The sequence below is a fragment of the Channa argus genome, chromosome 8, assembly GCF_033026475.1.
Source record: "Channa argus isolate prfri chromosome 8, Channa argus male v1.0, whole genome shotgun sequence".
In the NCBI taxonomy this organism is placed as follows: Eukaryota; Metazoa; Chordata; class Actinopteri; order Anabantiformes; family Channidae; genus Channa; species Channa argus.
The window spans coordinates 14845189-14863888 of record NC_090204.1 but is presented as its reverse complement, the minus strand read 5'-3'; the positions used below and the strand labels follow the sequence as shown (position 1 = coordinate 14863888).

At 38.0% G+C, this 18700-nt stretch overlaps 2 protein-coding genes across 2 annotated transcripts; both read right to left on the bottom strand.

Moving 5' to 3' along the window:
* Positions 1 to 1390: 1390 nt before the first annotated feature.
* On the bottom strand, positions 1391 to 11589 carry ankle1 (ankyrin repeat and LEM domain containing 1). The gene is made up of 9 exons (XM_067514143.1): positions 10440 to 11589; positions 9004 to 9156; positions 8628 to 8733; positions 8291 to 8414; positions 5527 to 7932; positions 5113 to 5281; positions 4200 to 4362; positions 3957 to 4089; positions 1391 to 3408 (listed from the first exon to the last, which is right to left on the bottom strand). Exons 1-9 carry the CDS (start codon positions 10502 to 10504, stop codon positions 3242 to 3244), a joined length of 3486 nt encoding a protein of 1161 aa, XP_067370244.1. The 5' UTR covers positions 10505 to 11589; the 3' UTR covers positions 1391 to 3241.
* A 155-nt stretch (positions 11590 to 11744) lies between these two features.
* LOC137132073 (alkaline phosphatase-like) lies at positions 11745 to 17731 on the bottom strand. The gene is made up of 11 exons (XM_067514144.1): positions 17584 to 17731; positions 17088 to 17204; positions 16203 to 16318; positions 15094 to 15268; positions 14787 to 14959; positions 14574 to 14699; positions 14385 to 14454; positions 13847 to 13981; positions 12606 to 12797; positions 12380 to 12496; positions 11745 to 12099 (listed from the first exon to the last, which is right to left on the bottom strand). Exons 1-11 carry the CDS (start codon positions 17669 to 17671, stop codon positions 11831 to 11833), a joined length of 1578 nt encoding a protein of 525 aa, XP_067370245.1. The 5' UTR covers positions 17672 to 17731; the 3' UTR covers positions 11745 to 11830.
* Positions 17732 to 18700: the final 969 nt, after the last annotated feature.

Below are 18700 nucleotides of genomic sequence, written 5' to 3'. Positions count from 1 at the left end.
GTGATGTGGTGGATCCTTTTTTTGGTTTGGTTCAAGTAGACGTTAGAGTGATGAATCTGGATTTATCAGCCAACCCTCTCCTTACAAAAATAAAAACTATCTGCAAAGGCTTCATGGTTTTGATTAAAGTAACTCACTAGTGATCTAATTCATATTTAAATGTCAACATCAAGTGTTATAGACTATTAGCTAACAGCTCTCATCTTTAGTTTGCATTAAAAACACCCAAATAATAGTGCACTGCCAATTTGTTAAATATTTTAAGTTCTCTGATAATGCTGTTTATAAATATTCCTTATGTAGTAATAAAATGCTGTAAGTTATTAAAGTGGTCCTACAAATGCCATCATTTTGAGTCAGCAGCTTAGTGAGCAGGTCACTAGGCATGACATTAATATGCATGGAAACAGCCCTAAGAAGCCACGAGGTAGTTAAAATCAAAATTATGACTTTTTCCACACTGCTAGAATTAAACTTGGCTACAATGTAAGAACTGTATTTCTAGTTTTTGTAATTTCATGTTACCTTTAATTTATATTTTAATGAGGGATGTAACGTAATACATTTGCATTTTAAAAAAGTCACTAAGCTCAGTGGCCATTCGACACCGTGTAAAAGAATTACAAATAAATGGAGTGATATGTTTGTTTGCACCTGCTAGTGATTTTGTCAAGACTAACTATTAAGTGTCCTGACAAAACATAATGGACTTGTACAGTCTGCTGGCTAAGTTTTGTTTTTAGCCATGTTTGTTTTTGAAAACTGCTGTGATACCCAGTCAGGGAAATACCTACACAGTAAAAGACTTGAAGAGATAATTCACTGCTATATTACTACATTACATTTCAACTGGAAAACCCCATTTTCATGTTTTTTTTTTGGTTTCATATTGTCAAGTATATACCATATAGGTCATACAGTAACTATGATATTAAGCTATTAAGTAAATATGATATAAAGTCAGAGAATAAATGGCCTATACTCTGAATTGTGAAAAATCCATAAATTCAAAGAGTCTCTGCGATGACAGCAGAAACCAACAGAGGCCATTTATGTGTTCACTGCATAAACCATGATGATGCTTATAAGAAAGTATTGCCTAACCACTACCAGGAAGCTACATCTATGAAACTGAATGAGTCATGATAACAGTAATCAAAGACCATTCTTCCTAAACAAGATGTGCTGACCTCTTAACAAGAAAACTCACAGCAAAGCAATATCTATAAATGCAGAGAAATGAAACCAAAACTCTTGTTGGAGAAATGGTAAACATTTGCACAGACTTAAAATATAGTTATGGTTTTTAAAATTAACATTTTAAATATTTTGCTAAATAGGGGCCTTTGAAAATTACCTATGGCTTTCCAAGAAATAACTACTTGCAATATAAACACAACACCAACACAAATTTTAATGAATCAAGATGAATGAATCTCAGCTAATGCATGAAAAAAATACTTCTCTTTGTCCACTAGAGGGACATCTAACACAGAAAGATAAAAACGTCCACATCAACATCCATTTCAGGTTTTTGGCTTCTGAATTATTTTACTACATTTACATACATTCAAACTAAATATGACAAACATAGCAGCAACAGCAGGAGTTAGTGGTCATAATAATAAGAGAAAAACCATGACAGCAGAAATTGTACACAGGATAGTTGCCGTTACCATCAAGAAAACATTAACCTACTTAAAAACCAACAGGCAGGGGCTTGGATTTTAGAACCATGAAAACATGAAGTACAGACACCTCAAGTAAAAATAAAATTGTTTCATATAGAGATATTTTTTAACAAGCAATTCATTTATATTCAACTTTATAGTTTTTATAGTTAGCTGACCCTGGTTCTGCTGGGCGTTTCTTCCGTTTTTCCTCTCCACTGCTGCCTAGGGCTTGTTCAAGGGGGAATTCTAAAGTGCCTTGAAATGACTTTGTTGTGAATTATCGCTATATAAATAAAGTTGAATTAAATAAAGTTGAATTGAATTTTATAATGAAAAGTTAACACTACATAAAAGGGGATTACTCCCACTGCATGATGATATCAACACATATCAGCATGTTAATGCACTTGGTGGTTTTATAGCATTTTGTGTGAAACAGCAAATTTATGCAGCTTCCATATAAACGATTAAAGTGTATTAACCTAAGGAGATAATTAATCTTTTTGAACCACACTACCCATGTTTCAAAACTGTGTGTAAACTGGAGGTTATCCTGCACTGATCACATACTGCAGCCTTTTAAAACAAATATTTGAGATGTTGATGTACTGTCCAGTTCCTACATAATTTCCTATTATACTAATAGAATTGTACACATAAAAAAAACCCATTCACTTCTGGATGATAGTGCATGACCAACTTGCCAGTAAAGAAAATGACAAAATAAATCCTATCAAACGTAATTATTTTAATTCTATTCTGCTTATCCCGTGAGTTCAGGGTCGCCACAGCGGATCATTGTCCGCATGTTGATTTGACACAGTTTTTTTTACACCAGCACTGCATAGCTGGGCATGGGAATGGGAATGAGAATGGGCTGTTGGGGGTTTTAGTACCTCGCTTGCCCAGAGACACCGGGGATCGAACCACTGACCCTGTGGTCCGTGGATGACTGCCTTACCAACTGGAGTACCCTATCAAACTAATGTACATAAGTAATATACAAGTTACCAGCGTCTAATGAATTCTTCATATTTTTAGGGTGATAACATACTTTTCCTACATCTTTGACCCACTGGGAAAAATATTTTTATAAAATAACTGTTTGTTTGTTGCAATTTCTGACCTGCTGTTTCAATTTGGAATTTTTTTTTTAGCTGTTAGGTAACAAAAAAACATATTGTTGCACCTTACTTATATTTGGGCAAATTAAAAATATAAAAAAGAAATGTAAAGTACATTAAACATTGTACAAAATCATGCAGCATTATTAACAAATGAAATCAAAATTGAAATTAAAAATGAAATCATGATGAATGCAATAATAACAAACAAGGAAGATGGAACTCAACTAAAAGTTGAAAAATGAAAAAATGACCTTACAGATCAGGATTTTTTTTTTTTTTTTTAGTTTTTAGATATTTTTCTTTTTTTTTGAAGGACGGAGTGATTTGAGTTCATCTGCCAGTGCTAAATTGTTCAGCCATACAACACTGTATAAACCAAAACTTTACGATTCATTGTGTTGGTATTTTGCTGCTGTTCACACCCGTCTCCATTGGGAGTCGCTATTGTCTGATGTCTAGTGGTCTGAGCTGTCTCTCACCTTCAGCCAGAAAGATCTGCATAGCCCGGTAGAGCAGATGGACTCCCAGCTCCCGTTTCCGATTCACCTGCCAGTTGGACACCACCCCATAGAAATCCCCTCGCTTCTGATTGGTGAGCATCTTTAAGCCTGGAAAGTGATAAAGAGAGTTAAGTTAGTTATTGACCTGCTGGATTTGAAAGCAAATCCTTCAGGGAGGTGAAGGCCAAGTTCTTTGAGAAGAAATGTTTCAGTTTAATCAGACGCAAGTGCCAGATAGTAAAGAAACATCTATTTTAAGTCTGAATGCGTAGGAAGTTGGTGAAAGAGTTCTGTCTACAAGTTTTTTTTTTCCCGAAGTACAGAGTGAGGCTGCCGCTTTAACCAATAAAATATTGTTAATTGTTCATTTAGCCCTCTAGAAGCCCCTTATGTTTTCTATCACATCACTCTGCTGCATCTTTTAAAACTTTTATTATATTCTGTGTATATGTATAACAGTTTTAGATAAAGAGTTTACAGCTGTTATTAAACATTTCATATTTGAGTAACAATAAGCTAAAAATTATAATAAATTAAGCCCTCATAGGGTAGCTTATGACCCTGATAAAAAGCAGTTAAGTGTTATAAGGGGATTATATCCCAGATGTCCTTTTCACTCCCCTTCCACTGAAGGGGTTCCCCCTCTTTATACTCACCAATGGCCTCCACCATGCAGGCTTCTCTTGTGTAAGCCTCCACTGGAATGACGTTTTGGAAACAATGCAGAGAAATGACGCCCTGCTCTGCCTTCCACACCTGAAGGATGTGCTGCACTTTGGGACACAGTTTCTGTCACAGAGAATTACGGGTCGTGGATTATTTACACAGTTTACATGCGTTTTATTTTAATTAAATATGAAATTGTAAAATTAAGACTAATCAATAAAAAGGTACCTTACCTTGGAGGTCTTGTCTCCTTTGTAGTACTCTAAGGCCTCGTACAGGTGGCTGTATGGACGGGAGCGTTTTCCTTTGCCCACATAAAAAATGGCATGAATAAATGTTTGGAAACACTCCTGTTGAGTCATGGTGTGACTCCGAAATGGGAGGTTTTTCGTCACTCTGGCAGAGAACAAACACAAAGATCTGTTTCATTATGTGTGATTTTGAACATTTATGTACTATGCTACAGTAGGGCTGGAGTTAAAGTCAGTCTTAAAGATACAGCTGTAGCTCAGGTAAGTCAGTTCTCCACAGACCACAGGTTTGGTGGTTCGACTCCTGGTCCCTCCTGGCTATGTATGGGCATGACACTGAACCATGAGTTCACTCCAATGGGTCAGGTGAGCACCTTGCGGGTGTGTGTGAATAGGTAAATGAGAAGCAATATTGTAAAGTGCTTTGGATAAAAACGCTATACAAGCATTTGACAAAATCTAAACACAATTGTGAAATTTATTCACACTAATCAATAAAATCAGGCAAATAACCAACTTTGTTAGATCAGTTTATCTGATAACAGGTGACATGATGCTGGAGTCACACACAGATGTGTGTAAATGTATATTTAATATGTGTCACCAACAAGACACTTTGGCCAATATTAATTTTGTTTAAGCTTCTGGTGACTTTATTTATTTTGTATGTAAAAACTGATTAACTACAGCAACAATAACCAATAATAACACAAACTTAATTGTTTAAGTAAAATAGCTGTAATCACTCCTAGCCTCTAATCTGTGTACAGGAAGTTGACTGTAGAAATTGTATTCATGCAAAAGAATATACAAATATTTTACTGAAATCAAAATATACTCTCCTTGCACAGAGGAAAGCAATGAAAAACACAAAACCTCATTAAGGACAGCAGACCTTGGGTCAAGCAGCAGATAGTTGAAGCTGGACTTGATGATGCCCTCCCTCCACTTTCTGTTTTGATCTGGTTGGTCAAACTGCTGGCACAAAGCCTGCTCGTCAGCCTGGCAGTCGGGCAGCTTGAGGGTCTGCAGGGCCCGACACAATTCTGGACTATATTCTAAATCTACAGAAAAAAAGAGAAAAGAAAAAAATTACTTGCTGTTTCAGTGATAATAAGATAAATGAAATAACTGTAAGTAAGCCATTAAGTGACTGAATGCCCCCAAAATGTAGAGCCTCGTGACAAATATTGAGTTGATTTTCAATTTTAATGGTTCTTTATAAGAGTGATTTTTATGTATACATGATAAACACCTCACAGCCCCAATCTATCATTATTTAGTAGGAAAGAAAGAGCGCAAGCTTTACCTGTTTGTGTCTTGTCTAACTGCTTCTGGCGATGTGGTGTTTTGTGGGACTTTGACTCCTGCAACAGGCAGCAGAGCCTCCGCAAGTAGGTGGCCCTGGTACTCCTGTTAATAGGACCTGGACGCTCCCCAAGCTCCACTAGTTTCAATCTCAGCTCCTTGTCAGTCAACCCTTTGACCTCTGGCAGCAAACTGTCCACATCTGGTCCACTTGTCTCTTTCTGTGGCACCCTCTGGGGTTTTTCGTTCTCCTTTCCTCTGCTGCTCATCATATCCGTATGCATAGTACGCCAGTCATATAAGATAGTGTCTTCACTGCTGGTAGTGCTCATGCTGGAGCTAAGTGAAGTGTTGGCTGTAGGTGGGACGTGGGTCTCAATCAATTTGTGGCCCTGTTCTGTATCAGTGTAGAGGTACTCCACTGGTTCATCAAGATCCTGAATGAGTGGACGCCCTCCAGGTGTGTAAGATTGATTAGCGAACTGTGGCCTGCAGGAGCTTGACAACCTGCTCATGCTGTATCTCGGAGTGCACCCGGTACCTGGGGTGCATGGAGGAACAGAGTCTTCCCTGGACCTCCTTGGAGAAAAATTGCTGGAGCTGGATGAAGATGATAGCGATGAGTCTGGCTGAGAGATGCAGTCTTCAGTGAGCCAAACATCTTCATTTGTTAGCCCATCCTGTCTGCTCACATCAGCGGCGCTGTTTACATTTCCTTTTGCTGATGTCTCATCGGTATTTGACAGATCATCAGTCATAAAGCCCCTGTCTTCAGCATGACCCCCTTCTTGGACTTGCATAGCAAGTATAACCTCAGCAAGGTTTCTTTCATAAGCATCCACTGAAGTGTCATGGTTTTTTTCCAGTATAACTGTATCAGATAGAGTTTGTGATGCAGCAGCAGTGTCGCTTACACTCTTTGAGAGAATAAGGGTATCAGCTTGGCTATCGCTAACACTTGAACCTGCATTCAGGGTGCTGCATTGCGTGCCCACATAATCCCCAGTCAAGAGGTCTCCTCTAGAGCTATTCAGTAAATACCATGGTGTATTACAGGGTGCGTGTGGTGAATTGTAATAGTCTTCACTGCTCTGAGACCTGGGTGTCTGACGGTGTGTTCGAACTGGTGTAGGTAGGGTCTCCTCAAACAGACAAGATTTAAGGAGGAGGCTTTCAGGCGTCCTGCTTGTTCGTAGTGAGCAGCGACTCAACCTTGACTGAGTTCTTCCAGTTACAAAAGGACTTGGTGTGAATGGGAAGTCAAGATTTTCCTTCAATGCTACTGGGTTGTCAACACAATCTTCATTCTTAGTATCCCCAACAGGACCAGACTGTTTTCCTTCAGCCAAGGCCAGTTTATCAAGCATAGCTGGTAAATGTTGAATAGTTTCAGATTCTGAATTTACCAGTGGTTCTGTTCGAATAGGTGGTGCATTTTCATTTTGCATTGAAAATTCTATACCAGTGTCACCAGTTTTTTTCAGGGATTCTGCAACAACACAATCATCCTCAGCTGTGACCCGTGATACACACCTGGGGTGTATAGAAGCTTCTAGAGCACTGGTGTAGTGGTCGCTTTCACAGCTACCGTAATGACTACTAGTTGTCTCACTATCGCTGCTGCCTTTACATGACTGTGCCGGCTGTTCAGGGATATTTACCTGAGCCTCTTTTTCATGTTCACCCTGCTTTTCATCATCACTCTCTTCCAAAGCACACCGGCTGATAACCGTTTTCTCCATGTCCTCATCTGTGCTTGTGCTGCCCTCCCTGCAGAAAATATAAACGTGATCTGGTGACGTTACGTCAATGCCCTGCTTGTGTAAGACAGTGGCCATTCGTTCTGAATCCAGAAAGCCAGAGTACTCAGAAAGGTCAAATGGTAGGTTGCTGGTGCACTGGCTGCCATCAGCAGCCGGCTGCTGTCTGGGGGTTTCAGGACTAAAAACAGGGAAATATTCATCTACATCCCTGAAGCTCACACTTTTACGGATCGCTGGGAGAGTGTCTCTTCTAGAGAGAGATATTGTTCCAACATTTGCTTTTGATGGAAAAACGGCATCATTACTAAATAAATCATTCTCCTTAAGATCTGGCATTGCAACCACAGATCCCACAGCAGACATGCGAGTGCTTGATAGTATGGAGGGACCTTCAGATGCCCAATGTGAGTAGGAATCGTTCAAGTCCTGGCTGAAAGGCCTTTTAGTGTCCATATCAAAATGTCGGTTTAATGCTATTCCTCTGCTACTTTGTCCTCCCTTAATATTAGACAGGTTGAAAAATGATGAACGCCTTGTGCTGCTCAAGGGGGCTTCACCAAAGTCACTGATCATAGACGAGTGGGAACTGAAGGTGTTTTCTGATTCAGTATAGCTGGATATGTCTGTCTGGTCTGAAAACACAGCTGTGGTAGAAAAAAATAGACATAACATATAAAGTAACAGTTCTCCTGCAAAAGGTGAAACCTCTCAAATAGCCTGGTTTTTACATACTGTTGGACAGTTTGGCAGATGACCAGTAACAGTTACTGGCAAGGTTTGAGTAAATTAAGTACTAAGGGCAGGTGATTAAATTCTAGTAAAAGTAAAAAAATAGCTTCTTTACAAACAATTTGATAATTAAATGATATTACTACTATGTGACATTTCTGACGGCAAAGTAAAATATTAAACACTTGAGTTGTGGAATATTACTGTAATATATCCCAGTGCCATTTCTCACACAATTTTCTTTATGGTTTTAAGTTTTACAGATTTTCTTACAGTATTGGAATTGTGGCAAATCATCATCCTCTGTCTCCTCTGTGGTGGCCTGGTATTCCTGAAGAAGCTGAGCACATTTCCGATTTTCCTGTTGCTCTGCAAGCTCACCTGGTGTAGTCCCTTCCTGAATGCATAAAGGGTATAACACAACTAAACAAATTGAGGCAATGCAGGAGATGGGTTTATAATTATTTTTGGAGATTGCAAAAAAAGTCAATTTTCCATGTACGTATGTAAGTTTGTGAGCATGTCTTTTTTTATGTAGGTATTGATTTCTGTGTCATCTGTCCTGAAACTTGCCCTATTGCCCCATTCATGCTAAAAAAAAAGTTCTTACATTATCTTTAATGTTTGGGTTTCCTCCATTCATCAAGAGCATCTTTAGATTTTGATAACATCCCCAAACAGCAGCAATGTGAAGAGGAGTCAGGCCCTCTGATGACCTGGAAGAAATAGGAAGAAAATAAAACATTATCAATATGCTGAAATAATTTCCAGTGTTTTGCATCTATATTTCAACATAACATAATAAAAACAGGATACTCAAGAGAGAAATGCAAAGTCACTGCAGGCTTTGTATAATGTAAAAGGTTGTGAAATTGATCAAAAAACTGGGTTGGGTGGGTTTTGCAGATATAAGTGTAGAGAATGTAATAAGGAAAAATTTCAAAACTGTGACATGGTCATTTTTCTTTGCAATGTTCTAAACATACCTGATATTGGGGTCTGCTCCATGTTGCAGCAACATTTTTAAGCAGCGTATGTTCTTCTCAGTTTCTTTGCCGACAGCTAAATGTAGTGCAGCCACCCCTTTACTCCCAACCACGTTAGGGCAAGCACCTTCTGAAAGAAGACGCTGCACCAATCTATAAAATAAAGAAAGTTCAGTTACAATGTGACATTTTCTGCCTTGAGGCATATGGTACTATGGTAAGTATTGTTGTACTGCAAACAATGCTGCAAGAGGTGGATATAATAGTATAATACGAAACAGCTTTGCATTGTTGTTACGAATAAAGCAGCAATTCTGAATGCTGTCATGTGGGTTGTTTCTGAAAAAGAAAAAGGAACCACATACAAGATAATGCCCAAACTATTGCACATCAAAAAAAAGTTATTGGACACTTGATTACTAAATGTTTCTTAAGCAGCTGTGCATGATTTCAATGGTATATCATGCAAAAGAGAGTTCATATATGGCTCGGAGTGTCTGAGAGGGTAATTTTATGTTAATTTAGATTTTCTGTCAATATGAGGAGTAAAATGGTGACTGTGTAAGCAAAGAAGATCAAGATGATGCTCAAAAGCCTCTGAGAGACATGTATAAGGTAAATAGTTTGCCATAATCGACAGTAGGGTAAACGAAACAAAAAAGCAGGTGTGCTAAATCACAAAAAGTCAAGTCTAAAATGCTTCCAGGATGTAGGTGTGGATGTTTCCATGTCAACGATCATTAGAAGACATCATGACTATAACCTCAAAGGATTAACTACAGGATTAACACAATCACCTGGTAAGTCTAAAAAAAGGGCAAGGTTGCAGCCTTCAAAAATCTACAAAAAGACACTGGTAGACTTTTTGAACGAAGTTCTTCAATCTGAATTAACAAAAATAATTTTCAATCAAAATACTGGACAATGAGCCTAGACTTATGGCCAAAGCAATCAAAAAGCTTTCCAGGATCGTGAGGTGGGATGTCTTAAATCCAGGAGCCAGTCTCCAGCCTCCAGCCTCAACCTAACTTAAAAGCAATCACCACAAAAAAGAAAGATTAGGCCGGCAGCAATATAGGGCGGAATATTCGGCTTATGTCAAGAAATGATGGAGAAAATGTAATGATAAATGAAGTCAGGTCAAGATAACAAGATTTACGTTGCCCAAATCACAACCACAATTTACAGAGGAAGATTTTGCACGAATCTACATAGCAACACCTATTTACAAAGAATGACTGACAGTATTCATTGAACAATATTAACCACTTTAAAATACTTAAGAATATCTTTATCCCACACCTTCAGAGACTATCACCAATTTTCTGAGGACAAACTAGACTGATTATGAAAATAACTTACCACTATTACAGCTAGACCCTTTTGAGTAGAAATTGATTATATAACTGTCCAGCTACAAACACAAAAAAGGTTACCTTGGGTCACCATCGTTCACCGCTTTGCAAAGTTGACTTTCCAGCCTCCTCGTCTTTCGCTCCATCACCACCGTTGTACGTTAATGAATAAACTATGACCGTGCATCTGCATCATCCGAGTTACCATATGTATATATAATAACCTTTATAAAAGGCTAGCGTTAATTAGCTAGCCGAGCTCACCGCGTTTAAGAGCCTGCAAAAACCTATAAATGGCAGGCAAACATCGACTCACGTTTTGCCCATCGCTTATAAAATCCCTAGCTCGACCGCATATGCGATTAGAAATTCGCTAATATTAAGTCAAAAAACACTACAGAACTGTTTATTGGGGATGTTTTAGTTGTCAATAATTCCGCACGATTGTTCTGGTTAAACTTCCCTCCAAGTACACAAACCCGCCTCTCTGCAGACAGCAAGCGGAAGTCCCGCCTACGCACCGCTCTGATTGGACATCTGGTCTCAAAGTTTTCTTTTAGGGCCAATCAGGTTTGTTTCTATTATCTCCATTTTTACTAGACGCTTTACATAAAACACGTGCGGTAACATTATTCTGCTATTATTTATAATAACCTCGATTGTTTGATACATATACAAAAGCTGTATGAATCAAAAGTCAAAATCATTTTAGTTATCTGTTGTAGATTTAGAAATGCATATGGTTCAACGTTTAGGCCTCTACGAACACATGCTGTCTGTGTAACACAAGGAAAACTAAGATTGTATTTATATTCTATACTTAGTGTAAAATTATCAGTAACATGGGAATGTTACTTGCTACACAATTATAGGAAGCTAAAAGAGAATGTAATGTGTGCAGTCCATCCATACCAATAATTCCTTATTACAACATATCGTGTGGATTTTTGCAATGTGAAGACAAAGAGTTCCCTTGATAAAAATAAAAACAGTGGCATTTCATATTTTTTGAAGGAATATGTATTGACTGGAGCCATAGTTGTAGTTAGTTATATCGGAAATAAGAGTTAATGTGGGTCAGTTTGAACGGCTATGTAGGCTGGACAAAGAAAATTACTATTTCTGGGGAAAATATGAAAGGTGGGTATAACTTGCAATCTCATATTAAATGGTCTTCATATGCACAGCAGGGCAAATGACATGTTGAAACTTTAACATGGGTATTTGGCAATTAAAAGTCTCTGCCTTTATTTAAAGTATTTCAGCAAATTATTTTCAAATAAATTAGGATGTAAAGGTTGCACAGTAGGCCCATTTTACCATAAGGTTTTACAGTTACACTGATATCAAAGTTGCTTGTTTTGTTTTAAAATTCCACACAGAAAGTAAAATGTAAGAATAATTTATTTTTAGTGTAAATGTGAGAACCCAGTTATTCCAAGGTCAGGACAAACGCCATGGACACTGTCATGTCAAAAAGAGAAGAGGGAGAATGGGAGAACACCCATCACAAAAAGTAACAGGCTTGGGTGAACTGCCCCAGCATGGTTTGTGGGGAGTTGACAGTCCTTATAGGGCTCCAGACAGGCAGAATAAGCCATCACATGAGCAACGTAGCTCTGCTCCTGGACTCCGTGGAAAAGATGTGACATGGGACCTTTGGCAAAGATGGCTACATCCTCAATGCCGTGGGTCTCTGAATCAAGAGGGACAGTAGCCTGCTGACGGTAGTCATTATCAGCTGAAGAAAAATGGAACATTAATGGATTAGCTATATCAGAATTAGCACACAAACACAAAAACTTCAGATATCACATAAAGCTTATTAAAAAAAGACAGAGAGAAGAGTCCAATGCAGCTAAACCAAAAATTGCAGTTACACATTTTAACAGTTATATGATATTAATACTAAAGCATCTGTGAGCCCTCAAATGAGGTACTTCTTTGTGCCCCTGCAGTAGATATCCGGTTATACCACTAGATGGCAGTATTGCTGTTTTCTCTAAGGACAGTGTACTTACATGAAATTGAGGCATTCACATCTGGACGGGTGCCATTAACAATCTGGTATCCTGGTCCATTGCCATACACAGCAGTGGTGAAGCGCTTTTTATCATTAGCAATTGAGCGAGACACCCCTGCAATTTACCAAACAAACTGGCTTAAATTAGTTTTTACTTGCATGATCAGATGATATAACCAAACCCCTCCAGCTCAGCCTTATCAATGTCTAAAAGTGCAATTTACCTAAAACTGGGTTTCCTCTTGCAGAACCTCCCCCAAAGGAAAAGACATGTGAGTGGTCAGCGGTGACCACAGTCAGGGTGTCCAGCTCACTGGTGAGTTCAGCAGCACGTCCAATCGCCCGATCAAACTCAACAGCCTCATAAAGAGCTCTTTTGGCTTTCCCATCATGGTGTCCATGGTCGATTCTCCCACTTAAAGTCCAAAAAGAAAGTCGTTAACAAATTAGCACAGTGCATAAATCCTATTAGTGATGGAAAGTAACTACATTTAGTCACAGACTACAGTTTTGAGGTGCTCATTTTATGACACGTTGATACCATGGTACACGGTAGAAAGATTGTAATTTGTACTCCACTACATTTACCCAATATTAATAGGTACTCTAGCTACATTCTATGTTCCCTTTTAAATTAAGCTATAATCAACTCACAATTATGACAAAATATTATTGGTCGATTTACGACTGGAGTTTAGAGGGGAATAATGTGCTTTCACTCCCCTACTTTTGATTGTAGCTTTCCAGCTTATGATTTTTAATGCAAAAATGTACATTAAGAATGTATTATTTTTAACATTAAAAAACAATCATATATATATTCATAAAACACAAAACCATTCAAAAATTCTATTTGAGGATTTTAACCATTTTGACATGTGAAAAGGTACGAAAACTGTCTAGTTTGGGCCCACTGTTGCAGATCTCTGTCGTTATCAGTTCCTTCTCTAAACATCTCAGGTTTCATTTAAATTAGAATTAGATCCAAAATTTCACAACAAAATTTAAAAAATAGAGAAAGGTCCAAATTAGTAACAAATATTTGTGCATCATAACTTTGCTTTGCATTCTTTCCTCTCACATTAATAATTTCATGACCTCATGATTCTTTGGAGAGGTCTAAACTAAAACGATCCAACCACCAGTAAAGGATCAGAGAAGTGGTCTATTAAAGATACACATTTCTTTTGTGTATTGAAGATATTATGAAGAAACAGAAAAAAAAAGTTCAACTTCAACCTAAAAGATAATATAAAAAAATTACATTTTAGTCAATAAATCACTATGAGCCTATTTTCCAGTTTTGATACATAGATTTAACAGGATTACAGTAATCTTTAACTTTTTTCCTTTTATAGTGCTACTTTGTAGCAGCTGAGTGTTTTAATTAACAGTTTGACATTGATTCATTATTTAACCAGAGTGTGCTGTGTGGGAAAGACCTGCATAAAACAATTACACTTATCTTCCACAAAAAGGAAAAATCCATCAGGGTTTTTGCTGAGGATCTTTATTGCTTTCTCCATCATCTCGGTGAGGGACGGGTCCATGGTTGAATCACGGTCCAACTCGTAGCGGCAATCTTTGGGCTCAAACAGACCTGAATGCAGAGAGAAATGGCAGACCCAACTCTTAAGAGTTAACAAATGCCAAATTTTAAAATGTGTACTATTTCTTCTTGCCCTATCAAATCTCCTTTCTTTCTGTGTGAGATCCAGTAGACTCACTCCAAACATCCTAGGACAGTTCAAGTGGAAATTTAAGAACAAATCCAGTTTTCTTTGCTAAATGACTAAACCGTTATGTGATTATCAAGCTGGTCACTAATTAACAAAAACAAATTATTTCAGACAAATGTTTATACAATAGCTGAATGGTTCACATAAAGTCTTTATTATGACAAGACATGATTTATATCTCTCATGAAACTTGTTTGATCAATTGGGTCAATATATCACAGCATATTGAGATCCAGTACTCAATAAATAAAGAATTCTTCTTACCCATCAGGAAGTCTGTATTTGCAGGATTGACAGCATTAAAATCAGCTTTGTTCCAAACATATTTAGCATTCTGTAGAAAATGAACGAAAATGAACAAATCAACGGGAGACTTATGCAGGGTGGGAAGAGAGACTAAAAAGTTACAAGTTATGCTTGAAAATGACACTCATTCATACTCAAATCTGTTACCTTTTTGTCCTTTAGCCATTCTGAAACAAGATCTTTTCCATCATTTCTGGATCCTTTACGAGATGGATACTCTGGGTCTTGCATGGTATTGGGAAACATGTACTGACGACCTCCACCAAGAATGACCTGGATTGAGAGACAGAAGTAGAAAGTTAAAAAAAGCCTTATTTATCAGGCTTCATTAGATTTACTCACTAAAACCATTATATTTACATTGATCTCTGTGTTGTTAACCAGCTGATACGCAATGTCACGGCATCCATCCGCGACAGCCTCGGGTGTGAGGTCAGAGTCAGCATACCAGTCTCGATCGGCACTGTGAGCATAGTTTCCTCCAGGTGAGGCGTGCTGCACTCGGGTTGTAGTAACGATTCCCACTGATTTTCCTTAAAAAATAATGTAGAAATAATTTTAATACTGTATCTATATGACCTTTAAAAAAAATAAGCAAAAACAGAGTCATACTGTTCTGTCCAAGTGCATTTTCTTAAAAAATAAGGGACCTATTGTATCTGCCCACCTGCCATCTTGGCACGGTGAAGAACAGAGTTGACTTCATTCCCATAAGTAGCACTACAGTTTTTCCTTGGGGTGGCAGCAGTGACACCCAGGGTGCCATAGTTGGCCTTCACACCACACAAGTATGCTGTGGCTGTGCCAGCACTGTCTGGCATCTGCTGGTCCACATTGTACGTCTGCAGGGGTCAAACAAAGTCACACACATTAACATGAGCTGAAGATGTTATTGTCAAGTTGACTTAAACTGTTTGAGCAACATAAAATTATATTGCGCTCAATGAGCATGTTTGTGCAGATTATGATCACTCATACGGATAAATGTATTTATTTATTTATTGCCTGGGCAATAAAACACCTGGCTGAAACAACAGATTTTGGGAACCATAGCCAAAGACTTTCCCAGATAAATTGCTACTTGAGGCTACTTGACAGCTATTCAAATTATTCATCATTCAAAAGTACAGCACGATCCTATTAAAGCCTTACATAATAACAATGCAATTATATTGTCAGCATATTGGTGTGTTGCAAAAGGACAAGCAGCTCAATCACATATTGCACTTGATAAATGAAAAAGTGACGTCCTATTTAAACAGACCTTGCAGCTTCACAACACGTAAATATTCGAATGACATTATCAAACCTTAGCGTACTACCTGGCAACCCCGTTTGTTAAAAAGAGGAACAGTTGTCATCATATTTAAATTAAACCCTGCTACGTTATGAACAAGAAAATTACATTTGCTCAGCCCAAGCAATGAGTGTGTTTTATAGTAGCACAGCAAAATCCTGGGTGAAAAAAAAACTAAGTAAAGAATTATTACTAAATACAATATTATAAATAGTCACACACTGAGTTGATGAAAAGTGACTGATGAGTTATATGTTCAGAAATAAATGAAATAAAATGTATATCTAGGATTTTAATAAAACTGATGTGTCTTTTATTTATTTGTATTCCTTTATTTGTTCTAGTGGTTGTTAGTAAAAATGGTGTAGACTACACATTATAATACTACTGAATATCATGAGATGATTCTATTTTAGTGGTTTAGCTACACATTGTGTAATGTTAGCTAAAATGTGTTATGTTGGTCAGAGTGGACTGACTTTAGACAGTGCCAAATGAGGGAAGGTATCCATGACCAGGCTGGTCTCCTCCCCAGAATGTCCTGCTAACTGGCCTTTAAGGATTCGAGTAGCGGTCACTGTTGTTACCCCCATACCTGGAAGCAGGTGGAAACAAACCTGTGTTAGATAACATCGGCCAGTGAGGCATAGGGCTGCCATTGTTTTGCGGTGAGCAGATGTGAGAATGCAAAGGGGAGGGGGTTTAGTTTGTCCAGAATTTCTTGTTCAATATTTCTTGTAGCTTTGTGAATGACCTGGAGTGGCTATGATCTCAAACTGTCATTCCTCCAACAGAAGGTGTTGGCACCGGGTCAGTAACTTTGACTAATAATTTGTTGCCATCATATCACTGATGGGATGATTGTTTTATTAAATGTTGCTTATTAACCCCAAACACTGATACCATGTGTGTGCTGTTATCAGTGTGTGCACATGTGTGAGGGCATAGGTGGATTCTGCTGTAACCATAAATATATAATGGATCTACTTTATACATTTGTAACTTGGGCAATGGAGTTGTCAAATGCTGATCCTCTATCATGGAGTTGTCTGAGGTCTAGAGCAAAGATTAGATGTCAGCTTATCTTTGTAGGCTTCTTCAAACATGGTATGATGAAAAGTACAATTTACTTCTTTCAAAGTGTGGTGGATGAGGCTCACTTTGCTCCATTTTGTTTACCGTCAGAAAGGTGGCTTAGGTTGCAATTTCACTTTCTTTTAGTTTATTACATGACAAAGTTGAGACTTTCAAGTTCCACTGGCTTCCTTTTTGCTTCAACAAGCTGAACTACATGTGTAAGGAGGAATACTCCAAAATTACAAGAAACACCCTGAATGGTGGGAAAGCTCGTTCCGTAGACTCACCGTCCCCGAGGAAGAGGATAACGTTTTTTGCTTGCTTGACATTAGGCTGGATATTCAGGGCATCGTAAATAGCCTGACTCCCTTTGTTATTCCAGTAACTGGCATGACGCTCATCCTCTATAAGCAAGAAAAACAACAATATTGTCGACAATGACAATGAGATGTACTTCTGCACAGTGTCGTTATTCTTTTGTGTGGCATACAACAATGGGTGTAAAACGTCACTTCTTTTCTCAGTAACATTAAATGCAAATTCAAACGGGATAGTACAAACAAAAAGTCAATGATACCTGATGGCTAATAAGACAGACCCGAGTTCAGTATATATTTAACAAGCAAGGTTTGTTTAGTTTCTGTTCGATGGATAATGAATAAAAAGTTAACACTTAAAAGTTAACACTTGATAGCAAAATAGAATCTGTTATAACTTTATGTTGTTCTTTAAGAATATTTTTGCAGTCTTTGCAAAGAGCAGCAAAATGTAACCGATTCTTACCTGAAATACACAAAATACAGTGCACTGAGACAAAAATCAGTAATCCAGTAAAAATTTGCTTATGTTTGCTGGTCATGGTGTCGACCATATAGGGATTTCAAACAAAGTGAATTCGGAAGCACTTGTCTGCACACTGGACCATTTATAATTGCAGCGAAGGATCAAAGGGCATAACAGTGTTACATGGAGGAGTTTTACAACGTGAGCAAGAACAGAAGAGGCAGTAAACTGCGCACAGAACCACTAAATTAAGTAAGAGTGCGATTAAAGAGGTGGCACGGGACAGGACCCAAACACAGTGGAGGATGTGACAAATGTCGACTTCCAGGAACATTTTAAGATAATTGTTCAAAACAGCTCATTTTCTCTAAATATCTGCCCTAAGAATTCCTTTTTTTAAAGTTTATGATGACGAGAAAATGTAAACAAAATAATAGTTAATCTTCAGCTATAAGCTAAGTAAGTTATTAGTTAGGTCACCTGAAGGGCAAAGGGTTGTAACACAGAACATAATAAACAGCACTTCATTAACCTGTGGCCTGCCTAAATAGTTATTAAAATTACTGCCATGCAATCATTGTTCAGAGTGTGTTTCACCAGTAAGACCTTGTTTTTTAATATCTGACAAAAAAGACATGCACAGCATTTTATGAACTATTCACAGGCATTAGTACTGTACAGCCGGACAGAGTACAGAGTCCACCGGTTTACAGAGATTTAAAGCATTTTTTTCTGACAGAGCTACCACTTCTTGGAATTTTTGGCGAATGAATGAATACTTGAGTTTTTGTTTGTACAGGTGGGTCTGACCGCACATCTGTGTGGTGTTTCTTGGTAGTGTCAATGAAAATCTTTAGCACACTTCCACTCACAGACCATCACAAAGTCACAGGGTGTTTCGACAGCAATAGCATTTAGCGGAGGATTTTAGGAAAAGAGCATGACCTCAAAGGGCCTGAACGGTCCAGCTACCAACAACAAAATTAAGATTATTCAGCCACAAAGGAACTGAACAGCCGAATACAGAGTCATCCTGACTTTGTCAAAAATAATGATACCGTGGAATTTGGAGAGAACTGAGAATGTTTTTCATATCTGACCCGTCATCCTTATAGAA